General features: G+C 43.3%; 1 protein-coding gene across 2 annotated transcripts in view; it reads right to left on the bottom strand.

Annotated features, from left to right (window-relative positions):
* Positions 1-2,142: 2,142 nt before the first annotated feature.
* The window catches only part of LOC311136090 (E3 ubiquitin-protein ligase RNF43-like), a 170,150-nt gene continuing 146,070 nt past the window's right edge, over positions 2,143-26,222 (bottom strand). Inside the window, exons 3-8 of one of the 2 annotated variants that reach the window (XM_084170172.1) lie at positions 9,940-10,014; positions 9,619-9,753; positions 8,898-8,999; positions 7,556-7,829; positions 5,744-7,363; positions 2,143-5,379 (exon numbers count right to left, since the gene is read on the bottom strand). In XM_084170172.1, the coding sequence (XP_084026298.1) occupies positions 5,354-5,379; positions 5,744-7,363; positions 7,556-7,829; positions 8,898-8,999; positions 9,619-9,753; positions 9,940-10,014 (2,232 nt within the window). In that variant the 3' untranslated portion in view covers positions 2,143-5,353. The remainder of the gene's footprint in view (positions 5,380-5,743; positions 7,364-7,555; positions 7,830-8,897; positions 9,000-9,618; positions 9,754-9,939; positions 10,015-26,222) is intronic. The other variant, XM_084170173.1, reaches the window with a different exon arrangement.

Here is a 26,222-nt window from a genome sequence, read left to right as displayed (position 1 = left end):
CAAAGGTGATTCTAATGGGTATTTACTCAGGGGGTTAAATACTTATGTAATCCAGATATATTCGTTTTATTTTTCAATAATGTTTTACAAATGTTAGAATTTTTCTTCCACTTTGACATTACAAAGTATTTTGTGTAGATTGTTGACAAAAAATGACAATTAAATCCATTTTAATCCCACCTTGTAACACAACAAAATGTGGAAGGGGTGTGAATAATTTCTGAAGGCACTGTATTTAGTTATTAAGAGATCTCTCAATAATCATTCTCACAATAGCACATTGGTTGGTAGTAGTCAGTGACAAATATTAATGCTAGGCTTGGTTAAATCCCTGGAAAGGAGACCAAATGAATAGCTGTAGATTGATAAACATTCCAATAGGAAGTACTGCCTGGACAATTTTTTTCTGGTAGTGGATATAACGTTGAAGATCTGACGTTTCATAGTTACAAATTCAACATAATCCTGTGGTTGAAATTTCACACTCAAAACAACAGTTTATGATTTTTTTCAAATTCAATGTTTTTCCATATAGATTCCACGTCACAATACGTTGACAAATTACGTTGAAACAATGTTGATTCAACCAGTTTGTGCCCAGTCGGTTGTAAGTCCATGAAACCAGCAACACATTCAACACAAAACGGCCTTAAAGGGATACTTTGGGATTTTGGCAATGAAGCCCTTTATCTACTTCCCCAGAGTCAGATGAACTTGTGGATACCATTTTTATGTCTCTGTGTTCAGTATGAAGGAAGTTAGACACAGTTTCGCCCGCCAATGCCTTTCTAGCGTTAGCACAATTAATGGAAGTCTATGGGTATCTGCTAGCATTCTAGCATATACCCAAACTTCCAGTCATTGAACTAATGCTAGTTAGCAACTTCCTTCAAACACACGCAGAGACATACAAATGATATCCACGACCATGAGTTCATCTGACTCTGGGGAAGTAGATACAGGGCCTCATTGCCAACATCCCGAAGTATCCCTTTAACACCTGTTTATGGCTCCCACCCAAGGCGAACACAACACAACCCAGAGCTGTAAAGGTACATCTATCACAGATGCAGATTAAAGCCCAACTGTAGAAGGGAGAGCTGGAACTGAGCTAAAGTTTTGGATTGGGTTTCAGCCTGTGGCACTTTCTAACTAAGGCCCCCATCCACTACCTGTTAGGACAGGCTCCATCAGTCATGATTTGGCGTTTCATAGTCTAGTGATGTGGATTGGTTATGCCTGAAGCTAAAAACATTTAGCTACACCACATCAAAGGAATTGTGGGAGAAACCACCAACACTTTCTTGGTCTTTACCGTCTTGATCTTTTGATTACACTTGAAAATATTTACATTATTAATTGGAGCTCATAAGTTAAACATTGTGTTGTGCGGCAAGCTGGCATTTAAACATAAAACCCTGGGAGAGTATTTAATTATTTAGCCTCGGTCTCAAGTAATTCAACATCAGAAGACAATAAAGCCAAATCAAAAGACTTTATCCTTTACATTAACAAAAAGCTGTCAGTGAGTACATACCAAGGCCATTACACATAACACAGAATAAGGCAGATCTTTGAGTTAACTGCTTATGTAAAGAGAGCTTTATACATACATTTGATTAATTGACTGAGTTGGACCCGTGTGTGTGATTCCCACCACAGGGCTTCGAGGCAGGAAACATCCAAGTCTCTTTTCGAGGCCATTGAGAAGGACCAGGATGCCAGGGGCAACCTCACCATTTATAACTAATATTACACCATGATTGTATGGCTATACCAACGAAGCTGAGTTAATATGTTCTACTGTATGTTCAACATTTTACAGTTTTGCTAAGAGATTTAGCACCTATTTTGAGAAATGTATGGGACAAGTTGTTGAAAGCAATTACAAAGCAATCTGTGTTATTTCCCCATTGTATAATCACTGCAATAACATGCACCAGCTTTCCATCTTTGACCTTTGTAAGGTAAGAACCAGAATTAAAAGTTTGGTATTTTTGTCAATTACATACTTGCCAGTGACAACATGATAATAATTCTGATATGTATGACTGGAAATGGAATGACAATGAGATTTGTCAGATAAATACTTAATTTTGACGATGAAGATCATAAAATTGAGACCATAATCAGCACCAGAGGTTTTATTTCAAAATAATTTATTTGCATATAATTGGAATGAAGCCAGGTTGATACATCTGTGATGGCACTTAGTTTCATATAGATATCGTTTCTATACAGAAACCATGCATTCTTTTTCAGGACCTGGACAAAAATTGATAAATATATTAGTAAATAAATATATTAGTGACATATCACCATATTGAAATGTTCTATTATATATAAAATACAACACTTTATTTCATTTCTGTTTTTGTCTTTCTCTTTTTGTACACAAAGTATCCAAAATATACTGACAGATCCCTTCAATTTCTATAGGGATTGTGCTCTATTAGAAAAAAGGCAGTTTCAGCTCATTATGCGTACAAAAACAAAACAATGAACACAAACAGAAAGGAACCCTAAAGAGGATAATAAAATCGCCCCAAATGTTTCAGAGATGTTTGATTAATTTAAGTTTTATATTTCCTTGAACTGGTTGTTGGCGTAGTTATAGTGCCTTGATTACTTTGCTTTGGGTTTTTACAGAAAAATATTGGTTGGTTGTGGATTCCAGTGCTGGTTGGTTGTGATTCAGTCATTTTCAGCTAAGGCTAGGGAGCTAGTTAGCCTGGAATCCAGACTGATTTGCAATGTTTCACTGTTGCTTCATGGGAAACAATGGTGAGTGCAGTGTTCAGTCTGGACTGTTCTCTACACAAATATATAACAGACAAACACAACCTGGAGTATTAGCAAGAGAAGCTGTCTCCAAAAAACATTAGAAACAAGGTATCGGTATATATGGGGCTGTAATCCATGATTTTCCACTGTTTGACTGCATACGATTCCATTTTCAGATCTTTCTTGTTAGGTAAAACACATTTAATTGGGTTTAAGATTGATGGAGGAGGAATAAAAGGCACAGGTTGATTGCATTCAAAACTGTGTTTCTTTGGTAAAATAACAAGACCTTTAATGTATTAGGTTATTTGCTGATCTTATTTCATAATAAACTTTGACCATTTGATAGGAAGTAGTGGATGAAGATCCCACAACGAACCCCTTTTGAAAAGGCACAGTTGAAGTAAATAACATAGACAGACTACTGATTCAGAGTGTTACTAGATCTGACAAGGTTGTTTAAATGCTTGCTCTTTCAAAAATAGTCTGGGGATCAATAGGTTTATTCAATTAAATACTAAGTCTCCATGTTTACTGTCTGTCTTAATGCAGTCTCCTTTCACATTTTCACTAAGCAATAAAATATATTGGGGGATATAACTACACACATTTAATGACTTTTCTTTCTTCCAGGGTTTTTCATCTTCTAGGATGTTTCACCAGGCTTCCATTTAAGTTCACTTAAGTTCATAAAAGGCCACAGGTTCGTTTTAGTCAATGTTTGGAACACTGTAAAAAAATATATGCTGATTCACAAACCATTTGTTGTGAGTTTCCTCAACACCATTTTGGTTGAGCAAACTCACAATCCTATTACAGCTGGTTGCCTTACAATTGTACATTGAATCAACATATTTTTTAACAAGGTAGTGAATAAAGTATGTTCCCAAAGGTGAATGAATGGTTATGGCTTTCCTCCAGTTACATAGTAATTATGTATATAATATTTTGCTACAATGTTCCATGATAAGAGCACCCTTGGTGAGCTTTAGCTGCTGGTATATGGGAAATGGAAGGGAGAAAATAACCTTGCTGGTGGACATTGATGGGGTCGTGTACTAGGACATAGGATTAGAGGTCATGGGTGAAGAGCAGGAGACATGGCAGATGTCCTTCCTGAGCCGAGCGAAGCTCCACTCACACTGTGTGATGTTCTGGAGGCAGACCTACCAAGGTTCAAATAGTATTTGAAATCGTTCACATACTTGGAGCATTTGCATATTTTAGCCTGACTGGAGTGCATGCCAGATTGGTGGGGTTTGCACTTTTGGGATGATTACATTGGTCCCATTGAGCCAGGCAAGCTCAATCAAGCACAGCTACAGTATTTGAAAGATGTCAAATACAGTTTGAACCCAGGTATGTCTGGTGGACCCCTCCCTCCTTCACTGGCCACCAAATCAGCACTCAGGTCAAACATAATAAGTAACCACTGGCAACATGAGAAATGACATGAGCAAAACTAAAATAGCTCATAATAATAACACATTTCAGTCAATCTGGTACAAAATTACAGACTACAGTTTTTTACCGAAACACAAAGCAAACAAAATGTGATGAAAGCAGCTGCCATTATTGAATTAACCAACACAAGTCCCCATGCTAGCCTCTAGTGACCTCTTGGAATGCACACTGCTTGTAGGGCCGGCTAAGAAAATAACTTTTCCCCCAATGGGGCAGGTTGCCCAGAGAGAAGCTTCTAGGCTCTTTTCCGTAGCTCTGAGTACCTTTGCGATACCCATGCCAATGGAACACATTTCTGAATCTGATTTGAGGTAGGCTGGAAAGAGCAAAAAACCTCCAACTGAGCATCTATGTGGGTAATACATGATCCAATGGTTGCCTACGTATCTAGACAAATAATGGAGTTTAGGGACATGTGAGGGAAAATCAAGTATTACTGAGTAGTACCTCATAATATAATCGATTAAGTACTTAACCACTCAAGGAATTAGATATCCAATATGTCCATGTGAATTCTACTGAGGGAAATAGTAGGGGAGTTTCGTGCTGTGAATCGAGGCTCAAGCCCTGAGCAGTGATCATTCCTAGTGGTCACTAAGGCAACCTGGGAACCTGTAATATCAAGTCGGTATTGAATTCTTCGTGTAATTTACAAAACAAAACAACAAGGCAGAACAGAATAAAACACATTTCCCCTTTGTGATGTAGGAGTTGTTTTCCCAGCATCTCCCAGTCAGTCTCCATCTTGAAACACGTACGCCACTTAGCGACAAGAAAAATCAAAATCAAACACATTGACATACTCGAATTCAACAATGAATATGAGCAATTTGAGGTCTATACTTGACTTGTGTTTTCATTGATTTGATGGTCAAAAGAAACAAACGTTCAAAACAATCATAATCTAACTCATTTTGATCTCTGTTGACATGTAACTCAGCACTGACTGGGGGATTCTGGGAAGTGTAGTTTGAATGCAGGTATTTCCTGTGGAATTATTTGGAAGACTTGAGAAAGATGGCCGCCGATGAAGTGTTTGTCCATTCCGGCTCCTGTGTACGTAGCAGCGTGAGTTTGGGGATGCACCTAGTGAGTTAGTTAGTTATCACACACCGGACTCCTCCTCTGATCCTGGAGGGAGAGAAACAGACAACAGGTTTACTTACCTCTCTAACACACAGAGAGACACTCACATGACACACAGGATGACAGAAGGAATAACACACATGGGGCTCTTTCTAAATTCATCTTTCCTCGATTAATCGCATCCTCTCTCCTCGCCTTCTTTTCCAAAATTAAATTAAATTAAACTTCCCTCCAATTCGGCTGATTCGGAGGCGAAGAGATAGGATGCGAAGAATCGCGGAAAGGCAAAGTGAGATAGAGCCGTAGAATATACTACCCCCATTCCTATGGGGAAAACCAATTAATACGGGAGCAGTTGTTCACATCACATGTAGCTATAACAACATTTAAGGACTGGTTGAACACCCACCCTGATTGTTGTGTAATGTTTGGCAGTATAAACAAAAGTCTGTGTTGCGGTCGTGCGCTGGGCTGTGGTGACCGTGGTGACGCCTGCTGCATGGGGGCGGGGGTCTGTCCATAGGGCCCCCCAGCCTGGGCCCCAGCAACTGGGGCTCAGAGTGGGCCTGCTGCACCCGCTTCTGCCACACCACATGGTGGGGCCCTCCACAGCAGGGCCAGTCCTCTAGGCCCCCTAGGGCCCCCATGCCCCCAGAGTCCAGAATGAGGGGCACAGGCATGGGCATCAGGGTGGGGGGCAGGTCAGGCGGGGGGCAGCAGTAGCCCTGGCCGTAGTGGATGTGGATGCTACAGTCGTCCTGCAGGTCCAGGCTCTGGTGGAAGCGCACAGAGGGGCCGTCGAGGACGCAGCCGCCCAGCCGGCTTGCCCTCCGGTGGGGGTGGCCTCCATGGCTGTGGTCCTGGAGGCAGCAGGGGGCTGGGGGTGGTAAGGGGGCTGGGGGTACCAGGACAGGAGGGGGGCCTGAAGGGGGGCTGAGGCTAAGTTCATGGTCCTGATCCTCTGTCCCGTGGCCGTGGGTCTCCCTACTGTCTGTGTGTTCTGCCTTAGGGCACTGACAGGGGCTGTGCTTCAGAGGGCACACTGGGGAGTCCTTGTCCAGAGCCGGGGGAGAACCAGAACCAGGGCCAATAGCAGCAGCAGCCCCCTGCTCCTCATCTGACCCCCTGCCTGGTCCCTGTCCCTGGGCGTGCTCCCGTTCCCCGTCCTCTCCGTAGTGGTGGTGTCTGTGGCGGTGGTAGTGGACGTGGCTAAACACAGCCTGCGGCTGCTCCTCAGGGCACCCTCCTCTGTCTCTGTTCACCACTGAGTCCAGGGACCTTGGTCTCTGGACCCCTGCCTCCATGCTGTCCCTGCGGCCTGTCCGGCCCAAACCCGGCCCGTAGTACACAAACGGATCATAGTCACTGCTCAGGGAGCTGCGGAATGTGGACCAGCTACCGTACACACCCTGTAGGGACACGTCGGTACAGTTGAGCACCGAGTCACTGGATGAACCGTGACAGGGGCCAGAGCTGGAGTCACTGGCCGGCCCGTCTGCCAGGTAGCCACTGCGCTCCGTCCGGTAGCTCCCCCCAGAGCAGCTGCCTCCCTCGTCCCCCCGGCTGTGGGCCCCCCCTGCGGAGGCACGGGGAGCAAAGGAGGGGGCGTGGTGGAGCCTGGAACTGGAGGCGCTGCGCTGGGTGGGGCAGCCGGAGCGGTAGGCGTGGCAGGAGCGGCGGGACCCGGGGCCGTAGTGGGACCCCAGAGGGTGACCTGCCGTCCTGCAGCTGCCCCCGGCCTTGTGAGGCCTCCCGGGGCCCTCTGCAGGGTGGATGTATCCACAGCCGGAGCCCAGAGGCCAGCTAGGGAGGAAGCGGAGGGTCTGGGGGTCCAGGGGTGGGGAGCTGCTGTAGTGGCCCAGGGAGGCGTAGGGGCCGGAGCGGCCACGGGGGTAGTGAGGCCTCATGGAGAAGGGGATGGGGTGCTGGGGGAAGGCGTGGGGGTAGGGGTGGGGGTGCAGGAAACCCTGGCTGTGCTCGGGGGTCTGCTGCAGTCTGCTCCTCTGGGGCTGACGTGACAGCTCTGTACCTGGCAGCATAGGAACACACACAGTCAGACAGACAGGCAAAACACACACACAGTAAAACAGGCTACACACACACACAGTTTGTAAAACTGAATTTTTACTGGAAAATTCACTTGCGCTCAAGAGTGGGTAAAGTAGTCCCCCATTCTAAGGCCTGTTGTAGGTGTCCCCTAGTGGTCATGCAATGTCATTACCCATGATGTTGTGCATGCAGAGAGGACAGGTGCGGTGCTGCAGCAACCAGGGGTCCACACACTCCTTATGGAACTCATGAGCACACGAGATGATCCTCAGGTCCTGTCCATCCCGGAACTCCTCCAGACAGATGGCACAGACGGGGCTAGAGTTGGAGCTGCTATTAGACCCCCAGCCTCCATGGTGGCGCTGTGAGCCCCCGCAGCTCTGAGAGCTGTACATTCGCGTCTCCAGACGACTGACGGCTCGCATGGTCTGCTGATGGACTGAGTCCTGTGGTCATAGAGGAAGAGGCCGTGTGAGACGGCGGTTAGAGAAGTGGACTTCAGAACGGACTGAGACGTGTCAAAGTTCAAATTCCAGGGAATTTTGTTCCTCTCTGATGGTTTTCTGGTGTATGTTTGAGCTGTATAGACAGTGGACACTTTCTTTTGTGTTTGGTCAACAGTTAGAGTACAAGGCCTGGTTGCATAAAACATCTTAAGTTAATTTTCCCCTTATCTTTTCCCTTAAAGTTTCCTTAACTTTAAGTCAGTTGCACAAAACATTTGAAGGTGAATTTCCCCCTTAAATTAAGTGTTAAGGGTGTCCATGCGTTCCCTTAAGTGCTTCATTCAGTATGGATATCAATGTAAACAGCATTTGTGCAATGTAGTGCCTTAGACCGCTGCGCCACTCGGGAGGCCCTAGTCCTATTCTTTAACTTTGATTCTTGGGTGAGATGGAGAGGTGAATCCAACATGTTGCTTTTCTCTGCCCTGGTTTCAAAAGGAAAACATCCACCAGCTAGCTAGCTACTTAGCTAAACAAAGTAAGGTGCACAATCCATGGCTACAAAGCTGCTGGTTAGCTAGCTAGCTAGCTACTCTAGGTTTGCTTGACGTGCTTGAAAGTAATAGAAACAAGTTGAGAAAAAAGTAACTAACAGAAACGTGTTTTATCTTCTGAATCAATTTGTTTCACCTGTCTTGAATGTAGAAATTATATTTTGAGATCTCCCAAAATAAATGCGATCTCTTTGATGAGATGTTCAGTCAGCGAATCAGGTCGTCTCCATAGTCACCAGAGACTCTTTCTGCCATATGTTCCTTCAAACTACTGTAAACCCCTTAAATGATGCCCTTACCTAAGGAAATGTTTGAGGGGCTCTCTGCAACACCCTTAAACAATTCCCTTCGGTAAGGGAAAATGATTCATTAAGGTAAACCTTTAAGGGAAACAGTAAGATGTTTTATGCAACTGGGCCCAGACCTAAACCACTTTAAGATGGCTGGATTTTGCTGAGGTAAAGGCTTCAGTATTGAGACTTGTGAAAAGTGTATGTGTTGTTCACTGACTCACCCAGGTTCTGTTGGACTTGCATCGGTACCGGAAGGCAAAGATCAAAACGATGGCCAGAATAGCCAGGACTATAGTGAGCAGGATACCAACATCATAGTGGGGCTGGAATGAGAGAGAAAGAGAGAGATGTTATTACTATTTCTCTCTCTCTCACACACACACACACACCCTTGGCACCACCACCTGGCTCCATGATAAGTGCAGAGGTACAGCTCAGGTAATAACATCACCTGTGGACAATGAGTTCCAGTGTTGACGGAACACTTACAGTAGAGAACTAAAGTTCTCACTCTATCACTCTAACTAGTGTCAACACTCCAGTCAGTCCCCTCTCACAACCACTACCACCACCGGCCAATCCTCTGTTTGCCTCCTGTCGCCAGGTCCCTATTACCATGGTTCCCAGGGGGAGGGGCAAATCTCAAACAACTAACAGTTTCACGAGAGGAATAGGGTTGTACTAAAGATATGTACTCCATAGTAGAGATTTGGGAGACATGCATTTAGAGCAGACCATTCAGGGAATGTAACTAACAACCTCGATTATGTGTCTCTTGATATGCGTATATAATAATAATAATAATAATAATAATAATAATAATAATAATAATAATAAGTACAATAGAAATATATAGCTATATAATAAATGGAAAACATGTATAAAAACCTACATAATGTAATTATTATATAATAATAATAAGATGTGTATTCTGTTCCTTACCCATTTTGGGTCCTCCTTCTTGATATCGATGCGGACTCTAGCCTCCTCGTTCTTGTTAACCAGCCCCATCAGCTCCTCAGCATCCTCAGCCTTCACCAGCACCACTGGACGCGGCAGGGAGTCTGACTCACGCAGCTACACGTGTGTGTGTGTGTGTGTGTGTGTTGGAGGAAGACACACAATGGACAGAGGAGGGGAAGACACAGAAAATGAATCATTGATAAATCAGTCACACTAAAACTATTGTGTCTCTCTCGGTCAGGTCAGGCTATGCTACTTTATTGTCCTCTGTTCTCTCAGACGGGCTCCACCATTCCTCACCTCGAAAGCAGCGGTGTCGTCGTTGGTGACATCGAAGATGACAGCCTGAGCACCTCTCTCCAGCGCCAGGCGAGCCTGAGGGAGACGACACAGGAGAGATGACTGTCAACATACCATGTTGTTATAAAGAGGAGAAATAACGAGAGAGAGAGAGAGAGGGAGAGAGAGAGAGAGAGAGAGAGAGAGAGAGAGAGAGAGAGAGAGAGAGAGAGCGCGAGGAGGAAGAGAGAGAAAGGAGAGAGAGAGAGAGAGGGAGAGAGAGAGAGAGAGAGCGCAAGGAGAGAGAGAGAGAGAGAGAGAGAGAGAGAGAGAGAGAGAGAGAGGAGGAAGAGAGAGAAAGGAGAGAGAAGGTCAAGTGAAAAGTACACAATTGGATCTCACAATAGAGTGCAAAAGAAAACTCCACTGTATTTCGAAGCAGTGTAGTAATCTTCTACTGTACATGGTTTGCATAGTCAAGACTAGATGGCAGTCATAACCCACTGTCTCCAAGTGCCACACGAGGCCAAAGTACAGCCCTTCTTCCTTACACAATCCCGACCTGGCTGGCTCTAGACAGCCCACTACACACAGTATTCCTGAATGGGAAAAGACTGCAGCCTGCACAGCACAAGCACTATTCTTAATGGAGTACACCTGGCTAACAACACTGCTTGACAGTGACACATAATAACATAGTTTAGTCCGGACAGGACAGGAGTTGAAGGAGTGAGAAGGATAAGAATGAATGAGAGTTGGAGGGAGAGAGAGAGAGAGGGATGGACAGAGAACACATGAGAAGGTGCAGGTGCATGTCCTCCATTACTGAGGGCAGCAGGGCACATGGAGAGAGAGAGAGAGAGCAATGAGAGGGCAGAGATGGACTGTGCTGTGGTAACGTGGGTTGAGGGTGGACTGTGTGCCATCTCCAGTTTCACACCAAAACAAACATGGCAGCAGGGCTGGGGAACATGGGAGTAGAGAGTACAGTACTGCCCACTGGGCACAAACTGGCTGAATCGTTGTTTCAACGTAAATTGTCGTATTGTGGCATGGAATCTACGTGGAAAATACATTGGATTTGTAATCACTGTTGTTTTGAGGGTGATATTTCAACCACAGGATTATGTCATCATTCTAACCAATTTTCAACATAGACAAACCTTGTATAAAATATGTTACATTTGTACCTTTGAACAACGTCAGATCTTCAACGTTATATTCATTATCAGGAAAAAAAAGAAAAAAATGCTGGGCAGCACCTCCTACTGGAGAGTTGAGGTAAAACTATTCATTTAGTCTCCCATCCAGGGTTTTAACCAGGCCCTGCTTAGCTTTTACATTTTTATATTATACTGACTACTACCAATGTGCTATCGTTAGAATAATTATTGAGCGATCTAAATATATTCACTATTGCCATCGAAGTCAATCAAAAGGGTAGGTTTAACAGAGCAAATGAAATGTAACCATACTTTATAGAGCATATTTCATCAGATAGTATTTAGGCCTATATAACATTTTCAAAGTCATCAACAGCTGTTGTTTCAATTCAACCCAGGGTTCTACTAAAAACAGACAATACATTTAGGCCTAGGGTTTCAAGCTTTGGTTGATTTCAAATGTAATCTTCAAGTTAATCATTAATATGTTGGATTCACGTCTCCATCTCAACCAAAAATCTAAGTGAAACAATAGGACTAAATCCAATCAAACTTAATTTAAAGTGCATTTAAAGTTTGATTAGATTAGATTTAGTCCTATTCTTTAAGTTTAGATTTTTGGTTGAGATGGAGGCGGGAATCCAACATCTCAGTTATGAATTTGTAGACAAACTGGATATTAAATTGTGTTTGGTTGTCAACGCAACTAAATATCAACATTTGAAGGAGATCTTCTGCTTGGATAGTTCCATCTGTGTATCTGTTGTGACACTGACTTAGTCTGGCTTTAATTCCAGTTTGTCTACAAATTAGCAATTGATATGTTGGAATCACGTCTCCATCTCAACCAAAAATCTAAGTTAAAGAATAGGACTAAATTAAACTTTAAATAAAGGTAGACCTTTTTTTTTTGCCCCTTTTTCAATCTTGTCTCATCACTGCAACTCCCCAACTGGCTCAGGAGAGGTGAAGGTTGAGTCATGTGTCCTTTGAAACATGACCTGCCAAACTGTGCTCCTTAACACCCACCGCTTAACACCCACCAATGTGTTGGAGGAAACACCATTCAACTGATGACTGAAGTCAGCCTGCAGGCACCTGGCCTGTCACAAGGAGTCGCTAGAGCACATTGAGCCAGGTAAAGCCCCCTCTGGCCAAACCCGGGCCAATTGTGCACCGCCCTATGGGACTCCCGGGTCACAGCCAGTTATGACACAGCCTGGGATCGAACCCAGGTCTGTAGTGACACCTCAAGCACTGCATTGCAGTGCCTTAGACCGCTGCACCACTCAGGAGGCCCTAGTCCTATTCTTTAACTTTGATTCTTGGGTGAGATGGAGAGGTGAATCCAACATATCAATTATTATTTTGTAAACAAACTTCAATTAATGCCTGACTAAGTCAGTGGCACACCAGATACATCTCCTTCAAATGCTGATATTTGGTTGCGTTGAGAACCAAACACAATTCAATTTTGCAATACAGTAAATAGCCTATTAACTTGTCGACAAGTTAACAAATTATATGTTGGATTCACGTCTCCAACTAAACCAAAAATACTATTTAAAGAATAGGATTAAGCCAGTGGCTCAGATGAAACTATCCAAGCATTAGATATCCTTTAAATGTTGATATTTGGCAGCATTATACTTAAGAAGAGCTCCTCCTTAAATTGCCATTTTTTGTTAAATAATTTTATTAAATGTGAACAGTTTAGTTATTTTAGTGAATTACTCTGTTCTGCACATCTATAGGATTGGAAGATACTTGTCTTTTTTGGAAATAGTTTGGAGAGATTTTGAGAGATTGATCGACTTGGCTCATCTGCTGGATCATCAGGCAACACAAGAAAGGAATGGGATTGGGGGACTATAAACCCAACAAGGACAACAAGAAGAATTAGGACATAAACAAAAACGAAACCAACAGAGGGAGAAAGAGGAAGGATTTCTGAGGGATTTCTGGAGGATAGTCCAGGCCTTGATAGTGAAACAAGCATTCAGACGAACAAACAAAAGAGCACTTGGAAAGGAGGTAGGAACATTCTGAACATTGAGAAAGTATCTTCATTTATATGTAATGTGTGGTTTCATTTCATATTTAATATATTTTTATTATTCATAAAAGTGCATTGTTTAAAAAGTGCATTTATCTATAGGTGCATTATTGAAATAAGTGCTTTTATCAAGAGGCACATGCACATCATTCTAGAGCAGAGTGCATTGTTTAAAGAGGTCACCATGGAGATGAAGATGGATGCATTCTCTAAGCATTGTTTCAGCGATCTTGCCATCACATATCCTGAACATTTTCCAAGTGAGTCAGGAATTTTTTTATTCTAAACTAAATTGCTAAGAGAATTCCCAGACTCTGAGGGCAGACTTCATTCTAAAAGTGAACAACTAAATAAAAGGAAACCTTCTGTTCTACACGGATGATACTAATGCTTGGCACACAGCTCTCCACAAGACCAACAATGAACTTACAATGTCAGAAAACAAAACAATGGGGCAACTGTACATTGATTCCATCCCCAAATTGTACATTCATTTTTATAATAACGGCACTGTGTTGGTTCAAGGTTCAGAGGCCAGTCTGGATCAATTTGTCCACTACTTCGACCAAATAAAACCTATTTCTTCTGAACTTAAAACTTCTCCACTGTCACTATCTACAACAGCCTCCACTCCCTCTGTGCCCCAGTATGTAGTCCCCAGTGTCCCTCTCTCTCCCTCGCCTGCAGCAGACACAGCCCTGAACATGCCTCTCTCACACGTGACACCTGCAGTACCACAGCATCTTATAGAGGAGGAGATCAGCCTGGTGCGTCAGCATAGGGATGCGATCCGGGTGCTGCAATGTGCAATGAAAAATGTTGAGGAGGACAACCAGGCTCTCAGGATGGAAGTGCGCAGACTTAGAGAGGAACTGTCCAGCACAGTCAACACCAGCCACATGCAGGACCTGCAGAAGGAGCTACATGAGCTAAGGCAGGAATTTCTCAGCCAACACCATCCACTCTACAAAGAGTCCCACAAAAACCCAGGACAAAGCCAACAGCTGAATCAGAATCCACCAATCAGGCACTCCTTTAGACCTGCATCCGTTGGCCCTTCAGAGAGACTCTCCCAGGAACTGCATGCAGATACACTGAGCTATGCCCAAGACGTACACAGTAAAAGAGGCCCCACGCAGAGTTTGGAGCATCGCGGCCACACTGCCCTCCACATCACCCTCTTCAATTCCCTCTAAAATCTCCCTCCCGTGCTACTAGACCAGGCCCGCCTCAGCACAGCTCTACCAGACCCAGCCCATCACAGCACATCTCTACCAGACCCGGCCCATCACAGCACAGACAATCAGACCCGGCCCGCCTCAGCACAACTCAACCAGACCAGGCCCGCCACAGCACAACTCAACCAGACCAGGCCCACCTCAACTCAGCCCAGCTCTACACAGCACCGACCAGTACACCAGGGTCTGGCAAAACACTGTCGAGGGTAGTGCACCACATGATGCAGTCCACACCATGTATCATTCACATCATCAGCCTACATATGCTGAGAGTTTGGAGCTTCACCAGCCACACTGCCCTCCACACCACCCTCCTCAATTCCCCCCACAACCTCCCTCCCAGGCTAGTTTTGGTTACCCTCCCTAATCCCATCCCCAGGACAGGCCTGGAACACTCCTGCCCCCCCATGGCAGCCCCAACCCTGCAACAGGAGCCACACCATGATCTCCTGTGCACACCACTCTGGTACCCTGCAGCAGCTCCACTCCTTTGGCAGGAGCTTCATCCGGGTGAACTGAGCTCGGCCAACACTGCTCTCTCATTTCTCGCCCCAGCCCCTGCATCCAGCGACTTGAGGGAGGTCTGTCAAATGCTCAGTCTACTCTCACGTGGTTGGCCAGGGACCTTGGCAAAGTCTCAGCTCACTCAACAAATAGCTGCATATGACCCTATGCCTGTTAGCTCTTATGAGAATGAGCTTAATACCCCCCTCTGACTTTAAATCTCGAAGGGGGCTTGGGCTAATGCACCTAAATGTGCAAAGTATGATTTTAAAAAATGGACACAATTGACATTTGGACTACAAGAATCATGTCCTGACATTAAGGTTCTCTCGGAAACATGGTTAAATGGTTCTGTCTCTGATAAAGACATTGAAGCAAATTATTATAATGTATTTATATGTGACAGATTACAGAAAGGGGGAGGAGTGGCCATATATGTACAATCTAATTTCATGGCATCCCAATCTTTAAATATTTTGTTCCCAGGAAATTTGAGCTCCTGGTTGTAGATGTGTCCATAAACCAGAATACACATGTATTTGTTGCTGGGATACTGCTAAAGCAACACTCGAGTGGTTTAAGGGGAAACATTTAAATGTCTTGGAATGGCCTAGTCAAAGCCCAGACCTCAATCCAATTGAGAATCTGTGGTATGACTTAAAGATTGCTGTACACCAGCGAAACCCATCCAACTTGAAGGAGCTGGAGCAGTTTTGCCTTGAAGAATGGGCAAAAATCCCAGTGGCTAGATGTGCCAAGCGTATAGAGACATACCCCAAGAGACTTGAAGTTGTAATTGCTGCAAAAGTTGGCTCTACAAAGTATTGACTTTGGCGGGGAGGGGGGTGAATAGTTATGCACGCTCAAGTTTTCTGGTTTTGTGTCTTATCACACAAGAAAAAATATTTTGCATCTTCAAAGTGGTAGGCATGTTGTGTAAATTAAATGATACAACAATTTTAATTCCAGGTTGTAAGGCAACAAAATAGGAAAAATGCCAAGGGGGGTGAATACATTCGCAAGCCACTGTCTCTGCCGATATGCTGTTTTACAGCGGGGAAATGAAAAAGTGTCATTTTTTCCCCACACTGAATTCTCATAAATTGGGGCGGCAGGTAGCCTAGTGGTTAAGAGTGTTGGACCAGTAACCGAAAGGTCGCTGGTTTGAATTCCCGAGCCGACTAGGTGAAGAATCTGTCAATGTTCCCTTGAGCAAGGCACTTAACCTTAATCGCTCTGGATAAGAGTGTCTACTAAATGACTAAAATGTAAAATTGCCATCCAAAAGAGCAATTGTCCAATAACTATGCTTCAAATGTTGATTTCATACATTGTGACAATAATGACATCACGAGAATGGCCGCAAGTGTTCAGATTAGCATTAGATTCCCTTTTTTCATCCTATTTTCATCATTTAGATCAACATTTTCATCAATGTCTCAACAGATGCTGTGAAGGCGGCGTTCCTGGTTGACTGACTGAATGGCTGCCAATGTCTTTAATGAAGTGGAGCCGCAAGCTGAAACAACTGATCATCCACGTCAAACACAACACTAAACAACGTCGAGCAGGTTAACATCAGCCCCAGGTGGCAGGAGGGAGGGAGCCAAGGGGTAAACACACACACATACACACAGATACACACACAAATACAAACGCATAATACACCTATGCACCTATTAGCACACACACAGACAGACACACACCACAAATCCAGGGGAAGAAATCACTCAGCCAACCCATTTATCACAAGTTAATGAAAAATAAACCTTAAAGGAACGGCTCCATTGAACTCAGGTCACTTTTTAACACTTCAAAAAACCAAAAGGGAAAGTTAATACATGACTAGAAACACACTCATTTCATTTGACTGTATACACAAACCCTCCTTCCCCTCTTTCCTGAGTGGCCATTGTGAGATGTAAAAGCTGTTGAGTACTGTACAGATGCCGCATCTAAATTTGATCATTCGGTTTTTGCTTGAATTTTCCTGCACCGCAGGATATGCAAACTTGAAGCGTGTTCAAGGTTTAAAAGGGCTTCTAAAGTTTGCAATTTACACAAACATTTCAGACTTGATTTGCCCTAACAAAAAATGTATCAACCCCTATAGAAAATGACCATTAATTATAATCCACATAATAATTCACATTTCCTGTTGCTGCATGATTACTTTTCTGCTGTGAGAAACTGATTCAAATTAAGATACGACATCTGTATGTGTGCGTGTGTGTGTGCATGTGTATTATGAGTGTCTGTGTGAGAAAGTGGGGCATATTGCATATTCTAATGATCCAGTATAACTCTACCTCAGATGACTCTGGTTGGGATCAAAGTTCACAGTGTCAACGGTCATAAGGAGGTCAGTTAGAAAATGAACATGTACATGTATCCCTTTGTTGTAGCGTCCAATGCTGGTCTACTGGCCCAAGTCAACAACCTCCAACCCCTCATTTCATTAGTGCTGTAATTGTAGTGCGCAGCATAGCATGAGACTAAATGGGGCGCGGCCACTTGAGTAAGAAGAAGCAGAGCTTCAACATGTGGGAATCTGCTTTACCTGGAGTTCAAGAGTTCCCTACCCAGCATGAAGCACACATGTCCTCTAATCGAGGTAATAAATTGAGAAAAAACGATACTTGTGGTATGGTACTGTGGACAAGCACACACACACACACACGCACACACACAAACACGACGACACACACACAAGGACACACAAACACACACACTCTCTCCCTACTAAATACTTTTAAATGGCCTCGACCACAGAGCTGCAAGACTACTCCACTAAAGAACCGCAGTAGCCATTTCAGGAATATATCATAATATTCTATTATGTCGTTATAGTATCACATTGTGGACCGGTGGCAGTGGTCAAATGCTGGCTAATAATCCCATAGGTTTCTATGAAGCCACAAATCCGGAAAGGAAACAAACTCCAATAACAGAAAGAGCTCATGCTACGACATGATTAATTGGAATTATATTAAACGTTTTATTTTATTACAATCCCTTTATCTAATGAAAACTAAATTCAGACTCAAACAAGGCAATGAGAGCCAAAATGTATGTGGAAACATTCCTGTTTTGTTATGGTTGGAGGAACAGTACTGTAACAGTCAGCTTTGTGGTTAGCTCACATCCATCCTAGTGATACAACAACATGGTAGGACAGATTTGATCGGTAGATAGGAAGCACCTCCACTTCGCGTTTCAGCCAAAAACAAACCCTCCATTTGTGCCATCATGACAGATTTAACTTCATAAAAATGTCATCAATTAAAGTCTGACAAAACCAGAGCTAGCTGTGTCAAAGGTATTATAGACGTATTAATACTGTACTATTCCAACTGAGTACAATTTACATTTTGACGTTTTTGTCATATAGCAGACACTCTTATCCAGAGTAGGCTTGGGCGGTATACCGTATATACCCTATACCGAGGTATTTGGAAATAGAGACGGGATGGCTTTTCAACACTGTCAATACCGTTGAAACTATTTATTTGAAGTTTATCAATACATTTTAATATTTGTAGCTACTTTTTAAGTACACTGAACAAAAATATAAACGCAACACGCAACAATTTAAAAGATTTTACTGAGTTACAGTTTATATAAGAAAATCTGTCAATTGAAATAAATAAATTAGGCCCTAATCTATGGATTTCACATGACTGGGAATACAGATATGCATCCGTTGGTCACAGATACCTTTAAAAAAAAAAAGGTAGGGGCGTGGATCAGAAAACCAGTCAGTATCTGGTGTGACCAACATTTGCCTCATGCAGCGCAACACATCTCCTTTGCCTAGAGTTAATCAGGCTGTTGATTGTGGCCTGTGGAATGTTGTCCCACTCCTCTTCAATGGCTGTGCGAAGTTGCTGGATATTGGCGGGAACTGGAACATGTCGTACACGTCGATCCAGAGCATCCCAAACATGCTCAATGGGTGACATGTCTGGTGAGTATGCAGGCCATGGAAGATCCTTGCAACATAGGGCTGTGCATTATCATGCTGAAACATGAGGTAATGGCGGCGGATGAATGGCCTCAGGATATCGTCAAGGTATCTCTGTGCATTCAAATTGCCATCGATAAAATGCAATTCTGTTCGTTGTCCGTAGCTTATGCCTGCCCATACCATAACCCCACCACCATGGGGCACTCTGTTCACAACATCAGCAAACAGTTGAAACCGGGATTCATCCGTGAAGAGCACACTTCTCCAGCGTGCCAGTGGCCATCGAAGGTGAGCATTTGCCCACTGAAGTCGGTTACAACGCCGAACTGCAGTTAGGTCAAGACCCTGGTGAGGACGACGGCCACGTAGATGAGCTTCCCTGAGACGGTTTCTGACCGTATGTGCAGAAATTCTTCAGTTGTGCAAACTCAGTTTCATCAGCTGTCCGGGTGACTGGTCTCAAACGATGCCGTAGGTGAAGAAGCCAGATGTGGACGTCCTGGACTGGCATGGTCTGCGGTTGTGAGGCCGGTTGGATGTACTACCAATTCTCTATAACGTTGTTGGAGACGGCTTATGGTAGAGAAATGCGTTTCTGGGATCTTTTCTTTCAGGTCATGAATCATGGGCCCAACACTTTACATGTTGCGTTTATATTTCTGTTAATCAGAGAGGCAACAAAGAGACCAAATATAACCCTGAAGGAGCTGCAAAGCTCCACAGTGGAGATTGCTTGAAGAAAAAAATAAGCAAACACGTTTGGTGTTCGCCAAAAGGCATGTGGGAGATGGCCAAACATATGGAAGAAGGTACTCTGGTCAGATGAGACTAAAATTGAGCTTTTTGGCCATCAAGGAAAACGCTATGTCTGGCGCAAACCCAACACCTCTCATCACCACGAGAACACCATCCCCACAGTGAAGCATGGTGGTGGCAGCATCATGCTGTGGAGACTGGGAAACTGGTCAGAATTGACGGAATGATGGATGGCGCTAAATACAGGGAAATTATTGAGGGAAACCTTTTTCAGTCTTCCAGAGATTTGAGACTGGGACGGAGGTTCACCTTCCAGCAGGACAATGACCCTAAGCACACTTAAGCAATACTCAAGTGGTTTAAGGGGAAACATTTAAATGTCTTGGAATGGCCTAGTCAAAGCCCAGACCTCAATCCAATTGAGAATCTGTGGAATGACCTAAAGACTGCTGTACACCAGCGGAACCCATCCAATGAAGGAGCTGGAGCAGTTTTGCCTTGAAGAATGGGAAAAAATCCCAGTGGCTAGATGTGCCAAGCTTATAGAGACATACCCCAAGAGACTTGCAGCTGTAATTGCTGCAAAAGGTGGCTCTACAAAGTATTGACTTTGCTCAAGTTTTCAGTTTTTTAGTCTTATTTCTTGTTTGTTTCACAAAAAAATTTATTTTGCATCTTCAAAGTGGTAGGCATGTTGTGTAAATCAAATGATACAACCCCCCTAAAAAAATCAATTTTAATTCTAGGTTGTAAGGCAACAAAATAGGAAAAATACCAAGGGGGGAAAAATGAATTTAGTATATGTCAACCTAGCAAACCAGGCAACTAAAAGCAACTTTCTAAACAATGTTTTGGTTCATTTCTAGCTTGTTTCTGCTAATTGCAGAAAATAGCTAACGGTTGTGAGTGTGACTAAATAAAATCAGGGCATTCTCCCGGAGAATTTTAGAACTTGGGCACTGTCTTGTTGCTGGCTCAGTCAGGTAACCATGACAACGGACGCAGCAGGGTCAAATTTGAGCTCATCTGTCTGCGACAAGGAAACCGAAAGTCGCAGCGACGGTGTACAGACATTCCACCGGAGTATAAATTAAATGTTGTTTTGACCAGCGACACTTGTCGCATTCTAATTGTCTACAGACATGTCGATACACAAAGTATAAACCAGCCTTTATGTATTTCATATTTTTTTCCTGTGTAAAAACTAAGAATTCGCCGTTAACGCAACCCCCAACTTTAACTTGTTAGTTATCTAAGTAAGTTACTGAATTCATAAGGTGACGGGGCATCATATTGTCTAAGTTTTCTGCCGTGTTTGGATGAGTTATCTGTACAGCTGCCACTGATATCTTTTGATTTCCTTGTTTTTTTTTTGTTCTCTCCGTTCTCGGCCCATCTGCTCCTCCCCAATCTTCTCAGAGAAGAGCAGGCAGGCCTGTTGTCCTAGCAACTCCACATAGACACAGCGCGTACACATGCTGTTCCATAGCCAGTACTGTTCTTCCTTCAGACAAGCATGCATGAAAATGTCTTAACTTGCTCAATGTCTCTCACTTACATTCGCTTGTAAATGTCCAAACTCACCAAAAATTACATTCTGTAGCTCCTACCTATATATGTATAAATTTATGAGCTGGATTGCCAGTCTTTGCAATTTGTTTATTTTCATTTGCGCTCGTTACAATATTTAGCTAGCAGCCTCCATGGAAATTCGCTATTGCTTGTGCTAATTTTGTTAGCATTCTGGTACTAGACGCCCAATGGGCTTTTTTGCAGTTTTATTTTGGTGCCCCCTTGTGTACTAAGCCGGTAATACCGTAAATCTTGGGATGAGAGAAGGACTGTATGACGATATGAAAATCTGGATACTGCCCAAACCCTAATCCAGAGCGACCTACAGTCAGTGCATTGAACTAAGTTAGGTAAAAAACACCACATACAGTGCCTTCAGAAAGTATTCACACCCCTTGACATTTTCCACATTTTGCTGTGTTACAAAAGTGGGATTAAAATTGATTTAATTATCATTTATTGTCAACGATCACACAAAATACTCTGTAATGTCAAAGTGGAAGAAAAATTATAACATGAATATATCTTAATTAGATAAGTATTCAACCCGCTGAGTCAATACATGATAGAATCACTTTAGCAGCGATTACAGCTGTGACTCTTGCCGGGTAAGTCTCTAAGAGCTTTGCACACCTGGATTGCAGAATATTTGTCCATTATTCTTTAAAAAAAATTCAAGCTCTGTCAAGTTGGTTGTTGATCATTGCTAGGTAGCCATTGTCAAGTCTTGCCATAGATTTTCAAGATAATTTAAGTCAGAACTGTAACTAGGCCACTCAGGAACCTTCAATGTCATCTTGGTAAGCAACTCCAGTGTATATTTGGCCTTGTGTTTTAGGTAAGTGTCCTGCTGAATGGTGAATTTGTCTCCCAGTGTCTGTTGGAAAGTAGACTGAACCAGGTTCTCCTCTAGGATTTAGCCTGTGCTTAGCTCTATTCAGTTTATTTTTATCCTAAAAAACGTCCAAGTCCTTGCCGATAACAAGCATACCCATAACATGATGCAGTCACCACCATGCTTGAAAATATGAAGAATGGTACTCAGTGATGTGTTGTGTTGGATTTGCCCCAAACATAACACTTTGTATTCAGGACAAAAATGTAATTTCTTTGCCACATTCTTTGCAGTATTACTTTAGTGCCTTATTGCAAACAGGATGCATGTTTTATTATATTTGTATTCTGTACAGGCTTCCTTCTTTTCTGTCATTTATGTTAGTATTGTGGAGTAACTACAATGTTGTTGATCCATCCTCAGTTATCTCCTATCATAGCCATTAAACTATATAACTGTTTTAAAATCACCATTGTCCTCATGATGAAATCCCAGAGTGGTTTCCTTCCTCTCTGGCAACTGAGTTAGGAAGGGCGCCTGTATCTTTGTAGTGACTGGGCATATTGATACACCAATCCAAAGTGTAATTAATAACTGCACCATGCTCAAAGGGATATTCAATGTTTGCTTTTTTTATATACCCATCTACCAATATGTGCCGCCCTTTGCGAACCATTGCAAAACCTCCCTGGTCTTTGTGGTTGAATCTGTGCTTCAAATTCACTGCTCGACTGAGGGACCATACAGATAATTATATGTACAGCGATGGGGTAGTCATTTAAAAAGCATGTTAAACACTATTATTGCACATAGAGTGAGTCCATGCAGCATACACTACATGACCAAAAGTATGTGGAAACCTGCTTGTCGAACATCTCATTCCAAAATCATGGGCATTAATATGGAGTTGGTCCCCCCTTTGCTGCTATAACAGCCTCCACTCCTCTGGGAAGGCTTTCCACTAGATGTTGGAACATTGCTGTGGGAACTTGCTTCCATTTTGCCACAAGAGTATTAGTGAGGTCGGGCACTGATGTTGGGCGATTAGGCCTGGCTCGCAGTCGGCGTTCCAATTCATCCCAAAGGTGTTCAATGAGGTTGAGGTCAGGGCTCTGTGCAGGCCAGTTAAGTTCTTCCACAGTGAACTCGACAAACCATTTCTGTATGGACCTCGCTTTGTGCACGGGGGCATTGTCATGCTGAAACAGGAAAGGGCCTTCCCCAAACTGTTGGAAGCACAGAATCGTCTAGAATGTCATTGTATGCTGTAGCGTTAAGATTTCCCTTCACTGGATCTAAGGGGCCTAGCCCGAACCATGAAAAACAGCCCCAGACCATTATTCTTCCTCCACCAAACTTTACAGTTGGCACTATGCATTGGGGCAGGTAGCGTTCTCCTTGCATCTGCCAAACCCAGATTTGTCCGTCGGACTGCCAGATGGTGAAGCGTGATTCAACACTCCATGGAATACGTTTCCACTGCTCCAGAGTCCAATGGTGGCGAGCTTTACACTTCCAGAGGCAGTTTGGAACTCTGTAGTGAGTGTTGCAATCGAGGACAGACGATTTTATACGCACTACGCGCTTCAGCACTTGACGGCCCCCTTCTGTGAGCTTGTGTGGCCTACCACTTCGCGGCTGAGCCATTGATGCTCCTAGACGTTTCCACTTCACAATAACAGCAATTACAGTTGCCGGGGCAGCTCTTGCAGGGCAGAAATTTGACTTGTTGGAAAGGTGGCATCCTATGACGGTGTCACGTTGAAAGTAACTGAGCTCTTCAGTAAGGCCATTCTACTGCCAATGTTTGTCTATGGAGATTGCATGGCTGTGTGCTCGATTTTATACACCTGTCAGCAATGGGTGTGGCTGAAATAGCCGAATCCACTAATTTGAAGGGGTGTCCACATACTTTTTTATTTATAGTATATGATTAAATATGTACAGAATTTAGGCTCTCTGCCTAGGCTGCCACTATGAAAACTATAGAACCGTGTGTGTGTGTGTGTCGGGCGTTCTCTGTTGGCGTCACTCTGTGTTCTCAATGAATAAAACTCTCTGATGTTTTTATTTCACACACGCACGCACGCACACACACACAGTTACACACACACACACAGTTACACAGAGTCACACAGACAGACAGTGTCTGAAGTTTTCCATCGCCTGACAAGATCACTCTGCTTGTTAATTTGTTACACCGAACTGAAGCTTTTATATGGCGTGTGTGTGTTATTGTCTCCATTCTCTACCCTCTCCTGGAAAATGGCTGCAGATGAAGGGACTATGCCACAGGATGAAATGAAGTTGGCTTGGGCCTATGTGCCATAAACACACACACACACACACAGTCTTGCACAGCTAACCTTGTGGGGACAAACAATTCTGTCCCATTCAAAATCCTATTTTCCCTAATCCCTAACTCCAAACCTAACCCTTACCCTAATCTTAACCTAAAAACCTAACCTTATCCTAACCCTAACCCTAACCCTAAACCTAACACTGATTCTAACCTTAACCCCCTAGAAATAGCATTTTACCTTGTGGGGACCAACAAAATGTCCCCAGTTGGTCAAGTTTTTCTTGGTTTATTATTCTTGTGGGGACTTCTGGTCCCCACAAGTATAGTTAAACACGTCCACCCACACACGCACACACACACACACATAGCCAGACTGAATACCACCATATAAATCCCACCATATTAAGCAGCGTAGCTCTAAAATGCATTGACATGTAAGATTACAGTACTGGTTTACATCTGCATGAAAGCAATAGGCAAACACAGCAGGGAACTGTAAGATCCATCTGACAATTTGTCAAATTTCCTTAAAATAACGGCAAATAAATTATAACATTAGAAACAATGTTATTTTGCGTGTTTAAAACCGATTTGACAGTACAGTAGTATTATTTTGCTAAGCATAATACACTGGGCATGACAACAGAGGGTTTGAGGGAAACCAGAGAAAGAGAAGGAAGAGAGAGAGGAAGAGAGAGAGAAGGAGAGAGACGCTGAAAGCATTAAAATGGGTAATGACAGGGTCCAGTGAGTAGTGAGCTGGGTCTACAGGCCTACAAGGTCTGAGTTAGCAGGGTGGATGTCTCCCTCTCTCTGTCTTCTGTCAGACAGACCAGAGACCAGGCAGGCAGCTGAAGTGAAACAGTGAAAGTGAAAGCATTAGAAACATGTGAAAGGTGGTTGTTTGTTTTGGAACATTGAAGGAAGTTAAAGGTACAATATGTAAGAGTTGTTCATTAAAATACCTCTAAATGTGCATATTAAAGTGGCAGGGATCAGGGCGTGTAATGCTACAAAGATTAAATAACTTCAGACCCCAGTGTTGCACATGAAATATGAAATATCACTGGGTACGATTTGCTGGCAAACTTGGCCTGCGCGCTCTGAGAGGGATGCAATACGTAAGAGTTGTGACCATTTATCTCTCTGAGGACACCAACGCAAATCAAGTAAACATGGTGGAGCTAAAGCTAAAATATTCGCTACCCTAAAGCAAAAATATTTGCTACCTAAGAGGGCTACGCTTTCAACAGCAGACTGACAGCGAACTATCTGCTAAAAAAAAAGTCAGATGAAAGTTGTGGAAAGACCAGGGTGATCGGAGGGAGTGGATAGCAGCTTATTCGGGAATTGAAGGACCGTAATGCACTCAGCTGGTAAGCTAAACTCAAAACTCGGCTAACGTTAGATATAAAGTATGATTTCAAGCAGAGCTATCTATCTAACGTTATCTATCTCACTTGTCATCTAATGTTAATTGTACTATGTTCCAGGAAAGCGTCATATTTTGATGACTCGTTGTAGAAAGATGGCAGAGGAAGTCCCCTGTTGCTCAGTTGGTAGAGCATGGCGCTTGCAACGCCAGGGTTGTGGGTTCGTTTCCCACGGGGGGCCAGTATGAAAATGTATGCACTCACTAACTGTAAGTCGCTCTGGATAAGAGCATCTGCTAAATGACTAAAATGTAAATGTAAAATGAAGCTAACTGAGCTAGCTAGCCGAGGTAGTTAGCAAGGTAGCTACTTTGCACAAGATGAATTCGCTATTCAGAATCTGTCAATATGATTACAAATCACATCTTCATATTTCCATTTCGGTCCATGCAATGTAGCTAGCTAAAGTTAATTACTAGCTGGCTATGTAGGCGTTCATTAGTAAGCATATCAATTGTGACCATCACATTTAATTGCA

Source organism: Coregonus lavaretus (assembly GCF_964263955.1).
Source record: "Coregonus lavaretus genome assembly, chromosome: 10".
Classification (NCBI taxonomy): Eukaryota; Metazoa; Chordata; class Actinopteri; order Salmoniformes; family Salmonidae; genus Coregonus; species Coregonus lavaretus.
Note: the sequence above shows the minus strand (reverse complement) of the source record. Positions and strands in the feature narration are given on the sequence as shown.